Source organism: Caenorhabditis remanei, chromosome V (assembly GCF_010183535.1).
Source record: "Caenorhabditis remanei strain PX506 chromosome V, whole genome shotgun sequence".
NCBI classification, from domain to species: Eukaryota; Metazoa; Nematoda; class Chromadorea; order Rhabditida; family Rhabditidae; genus Caenorhabditis; species Caenorhabditis remanei.
In genome coordinates this window covers 15,632,659-15,645,610 of record NC_071332.1, presented here as the reverse complement: position 1 = coordinate 15,645,610, position 12,952 = coordinate 15,632,659, and the positions used below count along the sequence as shown (strand labels likewise).

The window sequence follows — 12,952 nt, the reverse complement described above, 5'->3', positions numbered from 1 at the left end:
CTCTATCTCTCTCCATCTCTAGTTGTCTGATTTCTCATGAAACGTACACACTCTTTTGAGACCTCCCGGTGCCTACTCGATTTCTGTTTCTGTGTTCAACTATCGATGCACCATGTTCGCTTTTTTTCATTCTTGTCTCGAACAGTTTCATATGAAATTATTATACATTCACAGTCTGTCGCCGGGTGGTGTTAAAGGCGCATGGAATATGTTTGGATGGGTTTCTTAGTTGAAAGCATGAAAGCCGTAGTGAAAAGTTTTAAAACCGTAGTAATATACGGTTTTTCAACTATTTAAACCACGAAAACCATCCAAACAAATTCCATGCGCCTTTAACACCACCCGGCGACGGACGGTGAATTTATAATAGTAATGAATGAGTCAGAATTCTCATATTTTTCATGAAAAGTCAGCAATGTTCTCAGTTTTACAGATTCAAAAATGGAAGAACAAAACGACGTGGTGATGGAAGGAGATGTTGAGTAAGATTTTTGTTGAATGTAGTTTGAAAATAAGAAAAATTTCTGCGGCATGGTTTCTTTTAGCTTCGCTCACTCCTTTTTCAGCTCAATTTAGAACTATCACTGAAAATGGGCGGAGCTTAGCCGTGAAACATGATTTTGAATAAAATACATATATGAAAAATCTAAATTTTAACATTTATATGTTTTATCAGAGTTTACGGTAGGTATTTTATAGATTTGGAAAATTTTGAAGGACAATAATCCTGAGTTCGGATACACTGGAGCTATGCTTCCCAAAAAATTTAGCTTCTCCTAAAGGATTTTCATGGACTTTTTCAGAGAATCCTCCCCAAGTAGCGCCAATGTTATCCTCATCCAAAAACAGATAGCTGAGGAGGAGGTGAAACTAGAACAACTACTCCAGAAACAGCCGTTAGCGACTCCAAGAATTATTCAGAAGATTGTCATGCTGACATTACGTGAGTCATTTTTTCCAATAAAACACTTTGTGAAATTGTTTCAGTTCACAATCTGAACATGGAATTGTGTCAGAAGTCAGTGAGAACTCTTGCAGAGTTCTGGAAGAATGCAAGTATTTACAAGAAACGAAGAATGGCTCAGCAGGTAATTTTTTTTAAAGTTTCAGCTCAAAGCGGACTTATTAATTGCAGATCGCAAGACTAAATCTAACCACAAAGACAATGTTTATTCGAGAGCTAAGGGCTCTTGAAGTGAAAAGTTACCCCCTGGATGTGCTACTTTCGAAGGCTAGTCGGAATGGATTGGTCAGAGATGGAACTATGAAGTTTCAGAAGCCAAGTGAGTGTTGAAAATAGAGAAACAATCAAATAAATCAATTTCAGATAGCGATTACCATACCGCCATGGTAATCGGAAATAACATATACGGCCGTCTCGGTGTTTCAGAAACAACACACGATGTTGAGGATTGGACACCGGTCAATCTACCAGATGCGGTATGACAACAATTGTGTCTTCAATTACTATTTGAGAAAATATAATTTCAGATAAAAAGCATCCATATTGGTATAAACCATACCATTTTCATATTAAAAAATGGAGATTTGTACGGCTGTGGGAAAATGTCGAATTTTATGGAAGGGATGGCTGGCTCGACAGAGTGTTCCCTGAGACCGATAAAATTAGGATTCTACACACCTGACCGGGGTGTAAGTTTTCATGAACCCAACAATAATGCGAAGTTTGTATTCAGATTCGCGTCGATATCGTTGTCGAAAACGACTACACCGAAATATTTGATACGAAACTGCTTACATCCCTCATTATCGGAAATCCGCCAATCCTGGAATTTAAAGAAGGCGAAATCCGATCGTCCGGACCGAATTGGGTACATTGCAAAAGGAGAAAATGGCAGGAAGAAGGAGAAACTGTCTCCAAGGAAATCGAAGTAGATGTTCATGATGGCACCAAGAGAAAAGTTAGTCTGTAGGAACCTTCAATCTTTTAAAAACCACATTTTTATAGGTCAAAATTCTGAATGATTGCTGCCACTGGGTTGGGAAGAATGAAGAGAAACATAAAATAGTTTGCCTCATCGACGGATTCCGGCTAGATATAGAACAATTGAAAGGTGGTTGTCTTGCAATCACAGATACAAAGATGTTCGCAAATGTTGACAAAATTATCTACTCGGGAAAGTTGATAATGGTTCCGAGAGAGAGAGCTGCAGTTGAGGACAATATAAACGACGAGGATGAGGATTACGTGGATGAGGAAGATATGCTGATTGCGGAAAACGAAACAATTCTGCTGGCCCTTTTGGAGGAGATTGTGTCTCCATATTCGTTTGACGACTTCGAAGTGTCGGTGGATGGAGAGGCATTCATCGGATGGGTGAGTTTTTGATTTTTTTAAATGTGTTGTTCTGGTAGATGGAGTGCCCAGCAATCAGTTCAGTTACTTTTGTATATTGAGTTTCTTTTCCTACAGTGAAAAGCTTACACGCAGGATAGATTTGGCGCGCTCTATTGACATATAAGAATCTTAGAAATACGGTAGGATTTTGACCCGGTGGCGACAAAAATTTTCGAGCTTTTCCGGATCAAATTTTCATTTCATTTTTATTCCATAGTTTTCTCTCAAATAGAAAGAAAAAGGTACCCGTCCGCTCCACTATTGTTCGAAAAAATGTGGAATGATAGAGTGACCAGTGGCGCACGCGACGCGACCGCAGCGCCTCTCAAAATCCAGATACAATAGATTCAAATCAAAGCTATTTCCGGCGAACCTGTGTACATTAGTCAAAGTCGAAAAATTTCTGTATTTCGATGCAAAAAAATGTACCAAGACATAGATTCCAGACTGTGGTTCGTTTTGCTCCGCGGAACTGATTAAATGCTAAAAACGGGAACATTGCCAAAAAAAACCATTCTGACACGACCTCGGTACATAAACTAAAATTTGCATTAGCATTAAGGTATAAAGAATCACGCTGTCCCATCTGCATGTTAAAAGTATACCGTTCAACGCAATTCATGTTTTCAGTCGATTCCTCCAAAACCACCTCGATTGAATCCAGAACCTGTCTACCCACTCGCAAAGCAGTTCCCGTACGAGAGTTACGAAGCATTCGATTTCCTAGAACTATCGAATCCTAAACAAATGGTCAATTTCGACGGGTATTATCTTTTAAACAGTTTCAAAAAAATCTGCAGATCTGTGGATATGAAAGCACTCAGTGTTATGTATGCAAAATGTGGTACGTTTTCATCTTGTCATGTTCAAATATCTCACTCGTTCATTCTCAGGAATACCAAAAACAACAAGTTTCGTTCGAGGACTTCTCGCTCTCATTCACTTTCTACGTCCTGATGAAGCAACTGGCCTGCCGGAGGTGCTTGTGAAAAATGTGAGACCAGATAAAAATTTGGATGGAGAAGCTGTGAAGAGGGAAATGATGAAGTCAATGAATGAAGGGAGCAAGATTCCAGTGCTTGTCGTCAAAGCGGATTTATCAATAATAGAAAAGAAAAAGAGGAAAGAGCAGATGTGAGTTGTAGTGTTTTAATTCTGACAATGGAAATACTATTCTTGTCAAGCCCCGGCCCTAAGGCCCGGATAATTTTCGCCAAAAGTCAAAATGATCACATTTTCGATGAAAAATTGAAAAAAATGTCAAACAGTTTAAAAAAAAACTTATTCTTTTTTGAAACCGGGCCTTCGGGCCTTTCCGGGCCTTCCCTTTCCCACAAACATGAGAAATACAAACACAATCAGGGCGAGAGCTTATCATGTGTCAATTATCTGTATTTTTTTCCAGGGAAAAGAAATCTCGAGACTATCTTTTAACTCTGATGAAAACTGTCGAAAGTCTTCTCGAAAAATTCAATACACTTCCATTGAAATATCGAATGAATCGATTAGAAAACAATTTTGGATCATAGTAAGTTAAATTCTTCAGAATGTTCACATTAAAGTTATTCCAGTATCAACAAAATTCTTCGTTCTCTCAACGATCCGCCATTTTTTGACTCTGACGCTGGAAAACGTTTCATTCGACCACCACTGAAGTTCACAAGAAGTCCATGCAAAGATGCTTTGTGGAAAAGACTTAAAAATGGAGATATTACTGGAAAAGAGGAGAGAGTGAACTTAGTCAGAGTGAGTAGTTCATTGTTGCTAGAAATAACTTTCGAATCCAAACTCATGTTCAGGTAGAGGCGGTGGCATTTTTAGGTGGTTGCCGACTAAGTCAAGGTATATTAAGTGGTGACCCAACAATTGGATATCATCATGTCTACTGGGTCCACACTACAAGATTCCATATCGAATGTATCGCTCCATCGCTTTTGACACAAATTGATGAAGAGAGTGGAGTGATCAATTTGAATACAGTAAGGTCTAGCTTCATGAGAATATCATGTTTGCATCGACATTATTTTCAGGTCTGTCACAATGATACCTCTCCTGACCGCTTCCAAAAGTTGCTTGACTCGTTCTTCTTGATTCAACACGACGGTTTATATTTAAACTATTCTGATAGGTAACGCTTCGTCACAAGTCAATAATATGTATAAAAGGAAACTTCATTTTCAGAACAATCGACGTTAATCAAGTCACAGAGTCTCTACCACCGAATGAAACGTATACTATAAAAACATCGGATGGTGTCAATATGAAAGTTCCGAAAGTGCTCTTCGAATTGTTTTCTGAATTTGATGCAGCTCGGAGACGACATGAAAATGTCTCCAACGAGTCGGACACATTTGAGCTCAAAGATTACTCGTCGACCACTATCTCCATGTTTTTGAATTGTCTGGTGGATATCAGAATGTGTTATAAAGAGAGTATGGAGTCGGTTAGTTTTTACGAAAAGATTAATCCAATCATGATCATTTCTCCAAATTTTCAGAAAATGGAAATCTACAAGCTCGCCGAGTTCACCCTTGCCACGCTTCTTCGCGATGAACTTCTATATATAATTGTTCTCACAGGTACCTATTGACATACTTCAATCATTTCCACCACATTATTTTGTTTCAGCTGAAGAAAAGGATTACGAACATCTCAAATTCCTTACCTTCGAAAGACGGGACGAAATGATTTCTCTTATTGCTGAACATCGACCAGATATTGTCTTGTTCTGGAAGAATCTTCCTGTAGATCAAAACCCTCTCGGTTTCATCAACACGTAAGTTGAAACGAAAGAGATCCCAAGTAATAAAAGAATTCAGAATCATCAACAAGACTGCTTCAACCCGTTACCAGAAAATCGAGAATGAGGACGACGACGTCCAAATAATTGAGCCTATGACAGCAAAAGAAGAAATCATTTGTCCGGAATACCTTCTACATCACTTGTGTAATAACCAACAGGATCAAGACGTTATGGTTGAATTTATGGTATGTTCAAACGGTAAATGGAAACATGTGCAATCTTTTTTTTTTCAGAAAACGATATTCTCGTGGAACGAAGGAACGTCGAATCCTAGGAAGCGAGTCAGCGAGAATCGTTATGCCTTCGTTCCGATAGTTCTCTAAAACTAATCGATTTCATTTCCGGTTTTATTTTCGTGTTCGATGTTTCTTGCCCCCGATGGTTTTCATTTTGTCAATCTCACAGTGGAAATAAATTGTCATGAATTATTATATTAGTCTTTATCAATGTGTTCAATAGTGTTCTTCTCATTTACTCAGTTTATCTATAAAATCATTTTTTTTTAAACAGGAATAATTCTCTTGATCACTTTGTACTCTTCACTGTTTTTTTCTTTTGGAACATTTTTGTTTAAATTTATCACTTTCTTTTCAAAAACATATTTTTGCAGGTCAAATGGATGAACACAGCGATGATGAGTTGAATAATATGAAGTATGCATCAATTTTTAGTTTAAAAATACATATATTCCTTCAGATTGGAAGGGGAGAAAAGCGTCATTCTAAAAATCAACGAAACGCATGAACAAATTATTCAATTGCTTCAAGAAAAGCCGTTGGAAACTGTACGACTTGTTAGTCGAATTGTCCATCTGACATTGGGTAAGTAGTTTTTTTTTTGACTACTGTAACTTTCTTTGTCAGACAACAACTTGGACATCAAAGTATGCCGAAGATCAGTGAGAGCACTTGCAAAACACTGGAAGAATTCCAGTTATTACAAGAAACGGAGATTTTCTTTGGAGGTATTTCAGTTAAAGCTCTTCATGGGTTTTATATATAAGAATGATATAATGAAAAAATAAATACAGATGAAGTTCTACATGCACTTGACTACAAGGATCATTTTCATTCGAGAGCTCATTGACATTGGAGAGAAAAGTTTCTACTTGAATATGCTACCTCAGAAATTACACTTCTATTCTCCAAATGTTGTGAAGTTTCAGAAGAAAGGTAAGAAATAAGAAAGATAGAATGAATAATTTAATAAATTTAGAATACAATACGGCTATGGGAATCGGATGTAATAAGAACGGTCGTCTAGGTGTTGGTTCAACAGAAGAGCAAGTTGACATTATGACACCAGTGAATCTTCCGAATGAGGTATTGTAAAGGATATTAATGGTTCAATTTATTAAAAAAACAAAATTTCAGATCAACTCTGTTAATTTCGGTGCAAATCATACAATTATTCAGCTGCAAAATCTTGAATTGTATGGAATCGGAAAAATGGCAAACTTTATGGAAGGAATGGCCGGTTCGGATGAGATTTGTGTCACTCCAATGAAGTTATCATTCTACAAACAGGACCCGGCTGTAACTAATTAAAACACAAAACCCTTCCAACGGCCCATGTCTTTTCAGATTAAAACCAGAATTATCGTCAAAGAGGACTATACGGAAATAAATGATTACAATATGCATTCATCATTGATTATTGGAAATGCTGACACTCTAAGAATAGAAAAAGAGAATATTCGATGCTCTGGACCAAACTGGTTAATTGATAACACCCGATTCAGAAAATATAAAAACTCTGAGGTGATTGATAGCAATGAAGTCGAAGTTGACGTGTATGATGGAACTAAAAGAACGGTTAGATAGAACAGGCACAAACAATATCAGAAATTCAAGCTTCTTTGTAGATCAACATCTTGGAGGATTTGCATTGGATTGGAAAAAATCGGAAGGAACGTGAAATGACAATCTTTATGGATGGTACCCATGTAGATATAACAAAGCTCAAATGCTTCAAGTGGAAGGGATCGAAAGTGTTCGGAATGATTGATGAAACTATCTACTCGGGAAAATTACTTTTGGTTCCAAGAGAAGGCGAGGATGATCAATTTCCGGATGAAGATGTCGTTTTGATGGCAGTCATGGACGAGGTGGTGTGTCTATGGTCTTTTGATACATTCGAAGTATCGTCGGATGGAGAGTCACTCATTGCATGGGTTAGTGGGGGGCAAATATTGATGGAAAAACACTAAACACTAAGGAAAAAAACCTCAGAAATAGCAAAATACAGAACAAAATAAAATTTACCGAAGTGAAACTTTCATAATTTTCTGTTCAACTTTTCCAAAGCTCGTTGTGCACCGAGTTAAAAAAAATCTTGAAGTATTGAAATGAAGTCGTCGAAACGCATCGATTATAATACGAAAATATCATAACTGACCACGATATAGCCTTTAATAAATAAAATAAATCATTATACATATATTTTCAGTCAAACACCCCAACGAAGCAACCATCTCCCGATATCAACAGGCTCGAAAACTTCCGCCCATACGAGAGTTTTGAATCATTCAATTTTCGAGAAGTCAAAAATATCGAGAACTTTCATGGACATAATCTTCTGACAACTTTCAATGAGATTTGCAACTCTTTTAGTCCTAGAACACTTGGCACACTGTATACAATTGCTGGTACCTTGTGTACTTAACTGCAACGATTTATGAGTTTAATCTGTTTTCAGGAGTGCCAACGGTGACGTGTTTCATTCGTGGCATGCTCGCCCTTATCCATTTTTTGCGAGTGGATGAACTCACTGGTCTCACAGAAGTATTCGTGAAAAACGTGAGAAGTGACAGTACTCTAGATGAGGCAGCTGTGAAGAGAGAATTCGACATGGCAATGATTGTTGGTAGCAAAATTCCAGTGCTCGTCGTCAAGTCGGAGTATACCTCAGTGGAAAGAGAAAATGAGATGTATGTTATTTTGGGGCAGCCGGGCTTGATGCAGTGATGATTTTTTCCAGGAAAAAATCATCTCGTGATCACATTTTTGATTTGATGGACAAAGTCAAAAACCTTCTGATCAAGTTCAATTCACTTCCCTTAAAATATCGAGTGAATCGATTGGACACTGAATTTGGAAAGTGGTACGTTTCAGAAATAGCTGACCAAGTAATATAATAATCTTTCAAGGATCGAGAAAATACTCCGATCGTGTAACGAGGGATCATATGAAGGGCAGAACTTTAAGAACCGTTTGATCCCCACAGACGAAAAGTATCAAACTAATTATTGTATAGCTGCACTGAAGACAAGAATTGAGAGTGGGGACATTGATGGAGGTTTGGAGAGATTTAAGATAGTCAGAGTGAGTGATCCAGAAGATAAAAAAGTTGAACTCCTATTCTCTTACAGGTGGAAGCAGTTGCATTCGTCGGTAGACACGAAATTTCTCCAGACAACCCTTCAACGGGACATCATCGAGTCTACTGGATGCACACTACAAAATTTCACATAAAATGTATAGATGCATCACTATTAGAGCACATTGACGAAGAAAAAGATGTGCTAAACTTGAGTTTGGTAAGTCGTAATTGAGTTTAGTAGTGTCTCTTTCTTTTCAGGTTTGCCTTGACGACCACTCTCCTGAACGCTTCAAGAGACTGGTTGATTCGTTCTTCGTGGTGCAAAACAGCCCATTTCATTTGTCATCGTTTGAGAGGTACTGATTTATTGTAATCTTATGAATTATTATACAATATTCAGAGAAATTGACATAGCATCGGCAACCGCATCGCTTCCAGTCAACGAGACCTACACTGTCAGAACTTTAGATGGAATTGAAATGAAAGTACCGAAAGTTCTGTTCGAGATCTTTTCGGAATTCGATGCTGCTAGAAAAAGAAATAGTGATGTCGAGGACACGTTCTATCTTGACTATTCAGCAGACGCCTTGAAACTTTTCTTGGCTTGTCTGCTGGATGTCAGAGTTTATTATAGGGCCAGTATAGAATTGGTGAGTTCTGAAGAATGAAAGAATATTGAACGCATTTTCCATTATTTTCAGAAAATGGAAGTCTACAAGCTCGCCGAGTTCGTTCTTGCCAATCACTTTCGCGATGAGCTCATTCGAATGATTTTACTGAAAGGTACAAACCTTTATGCTCGAATAATAGATACAATAAACATTTTCAGCCGAAGAAAAAGATCATGCCCATCTCGGATATCTCATGTTGGAGAGACCGAATGAGATGATTTCTCTCATTGTTCGTCATCGCCCAGATATAGTTTTCTTCTGGAAGAACCTGCCAGTTGAGCAAAATCATTTGGAATTTATTGATAAGTGAGTTTAGAAACATTCAGCATCAGAAAGTAAGTGTCATTCAGACTCGCCAACACAATCAAATCCGATCGCTTCAACAAAGTGGGCTATCGTATGTATAGAGAGATCGATGAGCCAGAAGAACCGAAAGTAGAGATTAGCCAGGAATTTCTTCTTCATTATATTTGCAATGCAAAGCAGGATAGCGACGTGATTGATGACTTCAAGGCGAGTTTAAAAATGCTACTCTCCAAAATCCGACAGCAGTATAATTTATTAAAGTTCCAAAGTTGATATATGTAACAATTTGTTTCATTACAGGAAGAATACCCATCTAGAAAGAAGAAACTAACTAGGGCAAGAAAGCGAGCTATCGGACAATGACGTACCAGGAAATTCGCCAAAACATTGATAATTTATTTTCTTTGTTTAAAATTTTTAAATATATATTTTCTACTCGTTTCTGAAGTTTGCTGTTTCAAAGAAATGGAGATAATAAAGTTGTGTGTTTTCATAAGCTTCTTTCATATATTTTTTTCTCAAATATTTGTAAAATGTCGGTAAAATGTTGACTAATCTTAATATTCATTCTTGAAAGGACTTTGACACACCCATAATATTTTCATTCATATTTCATATCTCTCATTATAAATAGGGCAATACACAGGTCCGTATTCATCTTTCGACTTTTTGACTTTAAAACTACAAAGATTTTCATTACCAGATTACAAATGATCACAATCCATACTTTTAGGAAATGACACCCATTGAGATAGCATCTCCGTATAACTGCAGGATACTCTCACTTCTTTTAAAGTATTCTCATCAGGATGCCCCTTTCGTTATACCGTATCGTTTTATTCTTGTCATTTTAGTTTTTGGGCTAAGTTATTACTGGTATCGAGGCGAGTAAGGAGATAGTCTTCTTATGCTGACTACATATTTTTCAGTTAATTCTCTTCTTATTTCAAATTACTTTTATACAAATAACACGGGAAGATGCTTTATCACGGAATGGAATCTTGTCGAGACCTCATCAGCTTCTAATTCCTTCTGGAAGCCAATTTCAAGACTGTTATGGATGTCATTGGATATCTGTTATTAAAAAAGAACCGAGATATGATCTTGGAAGATCTTAGTGGATCACAAGACTTAGAACAATGTTTTCATTTTATTTGATACAACCAAATGGTCAATGAAAAGAGATCATGTAATCAGTTCAACCGTACAACCAAAATAGTCACCATGTTAGCAACATCTTCTCACATGGATCAGGAAACTCCCTTGACTCCCACATCACTCTCGGAATATATGAGCAAATTGCCGGCACCTTCTCGTAGACAGACTTCACTTTTTCTATTACTCTCCTGGTTAATTCTGTTAAAAACTCGGAAGGTAATGTGTTCTCAAATACCACTAAGCCTTCATCCCAGTTACTCCCATTTTCTCGGTGTTGTGTGGATCTGTAGTGTCTGGAAAATTTTTGAATTGTATACATATGTAGATACATAGCTCCCAGACCTCAACGCAATCTTCTCCGAAGCATCCGCTCTCAATGAGACATATCCATGTTCCAATGCAATTGCATAATGAATTGACATTATTCCTATCTGAAATTTATCATATCTATCTGTTCATATTCATCCATCCGCCCACCTTTTCCGGTCTGACCAACGCTTTTGATGCATTCCACGTGAGACCTGTTGTTCTATCATATTTCATTGAAATCAATTCTTTTTGAAGCTGATTTTCATCGTTATAAATCTCAGGCGCATCTTCATACTTTACAAAATTCAAAACAGGAATTTGAATTTCAGCTATCCGTCCGTTATCTTCAGAGTTCAAAAAGTCTAAAATATTGCCATTTTGAGTGTAAATCCTCTCGTCGATATCAATGAATGCAGTCCATTTTGAATGATATTTTGCTCTCATGTGGCAATCCTGAATCTCAATCAACTGCCATGCGTAGAACGGTCGCTCATATTTCTCTTGTAGAACCTTCACTTCAATGTCACCGTTGCTGAAATTAACAATTTCACTATGTATCTAGTTCCTTTGAAATACTTCACATATTCATCCAGAATCCTTCTATCGTAACTCGAAATGGCTCCGATATGAAAGTAGAAGAATGAGGCTCCCTAGAATAGAAAATCGTCTGATTATAAACTAGACCCTCATGTGCATACCTCCATTTTATGATGCTCAATGAACTCGGTAATTTGAATCCATTTCGGTTCGTTTCCATATAGTGGGGCCACGCAGATAGTGAAGTCGTGGATTGGTTCTGGAATGGAACATATATTTTTTATTGGTTGGTTTACTGTATGATGTATTCAGATGGGCAAGTTTAATAGTCATTCAAAAAGGTTTTTTGAGTATATATTTTAAAAACCGGAACATTTAGTGTTGTCTACAAGATGTAGAAGGCTCTCGTGCAGTGATATGGGATCAACTATTTCGAAAAATATGCTCAATTGAACCAATGTTCAAGAAAGTTTCCATTGTTATAAATTTTCAGAAATTTGAATGGAATACCTTAAAAGAAATGAGAGTATCCTGCAACTAACTGCGGAGATGCTATCTCGATGCGTGTCATTTCCTAAAAGTATGTATTCTAATCTTTTGTAATCTGGTAATGAAAATCTTTCTAGTTTTGAAGGAAAAAGAGCGGAAGATGAATACGGACCAATGTATTGCCCTATTTTTTTCATCTTCTGTAATCTGATGATGAAAATCGTTTGTAGTTTTTAAGGAAAAAGTTCGAAAGTTGGATACGGACCTGTGTATATGAATGAAAATATCTATCAATGGAAATATTATGGATGTGCGTAGATTGACATAAAAAGATAAGACGGTGAACTTTTCCTATTTGAGATTACCCAGAAAACTTTCTGGAAAATCTCGGGAAGTTGTGAATCAGATCTGGATCAGCAAAGGAAATTTAACCCCTTGGAAAGAGTAATTTATTGTTTTTAACTCTGCGAGACACCCCCCCCCCCCAATCTTTGATTTACATACAAATACGACCAATCTACGAGTCTTGCAAATTCTGTAAACTGCTGACCTCAAAAATTTATTAAATTTTGACTAAGGCTTCCGAAAACTGATATCGCTTACTCTCAAAAGCTCGAAAAGTCAATCTCATTGGAGTCGGAAATCCATCTGTCTTGAATTTCGAAACAGATACAAACTCGGCGCCAATTCTTCTAGGGCAGTGAATGACTGACTCGGGGAATACTAATCCTTGCCATTCGCTTCCCTGAATTTCTTTCCTTTTACAATCAAAATACCGACAATACAAATATTGTTTAGACATGTATTGTGAGTTTAGAGTGATTGAAATGTATTCTGGATAGACATAAGCACCAATCAGAATGATCGAAGTGTAGTTTTGATTGTTCTGCAAGCGTTTACTTAGACTCCAGTCATTGAAATTCACTCACTTCATACGACAAATCCAATGACATCCATAATAGTCTTGAAATTGATTTCCAGAAGGAATTAGAAGCTGAC

At 37.2% G+C, this 12,952-nt stretch overlaps 3 protein-coding genes across 3 annotated transcripts; 2 read left to right on the top strand and 1 right to left on the bottom strand.

Moving 5' to 3' along the window:
- Positions 1–441: 441 nt before the first annotated feature.
- GCK72_020373 (uncharacterized protein) lies at positions 442–5,485 on the top strand (the record flags this gene model as incomplete). The annotated part of the gene is made up of 19 exons (XM_053733542.1): positions 442–482; positions 804–943; positions 988–1,088; positions 1,136–1,283; positions 1,328–1,440; positions 1,492–1,653; positions 1,698–1,922; positions 1,970–2,338; positions 2,990–3,203; positions 3,253–3,493; positions 3,765–3,887; positions 3,931–4,105; positions 4,159–4,338; positions 4,390–4,487; positions 4,541–4,802; positions 4,857–4,938; positions 4,988–5,135; positions 5,179–5,347; positions 5,396–5,485. The coding sequence occupies 19 exons, from the start codon at positions 442–444 to the stop codon at positions 5,483–5,485; spliced, it is 3,081 nt and encodes a 1,026-aa protein (XP_053582455.1).
- Positions 5,486–5,777: 292 nt separating this feature from the next.
- GCK72_020372 (uncharacterized protein) lies at positions 5,778–9,823 on the top strand (the record flags this gene model as incomplete). Its single annotated transcript, XM_053733541.1, has 19 exons — positions 5,778–5,815; positions 5,859–5,983; positions 6,026–6,126; positions 6,193–6,334; positions 6,378–6,484; positions 6,536–6,697; positions 6,746–6,976; positions 7,027–7,335; positions 7,611–7,809; positions 7,860–8,091; positions 8,142–8,264; positions 8,311–8,485; positions 8,533–8,700; positions 8,778–8,839; positions 8,884–9,133; positions 9,185–9,266; positions 9,313–9,460; positions 9,505–9,667; positions 9,761–9,823. 19 exons carry the CDS (start codon positions 5,778–5,780, stop codon positions 9,821–9,823), a joined length of 2,880 nt encoding a protein of 959 aa, XP_053582454.1.
- An 856-nt stretch (positions 9,824–10,679) lies between these two features.
- On the bottom strand, positions 10,680–12,906 carry GCK72_020371 (uncharacterized protein; the record flags this gene model as incomplete). The annotated part of the gene is made up of 7 exons (XM_053733540.1): positions 10,680–10,911; positions 10,961–11,049; positions 11,096–11,459; positions 11,504–11,577; positions 11,626–11,723; positions 12,557–12,839; positions 12,883–12,906. 7 exons carry the CDS (start codon positions 12,904–12,906, stop codon positions 10,680–10,682), a joined length of 1,164 nt encoding a protein of 387 aa, XP_053582453.1.
- Positions 12,907–12,952: the final 46 nt, after the last annotated feature.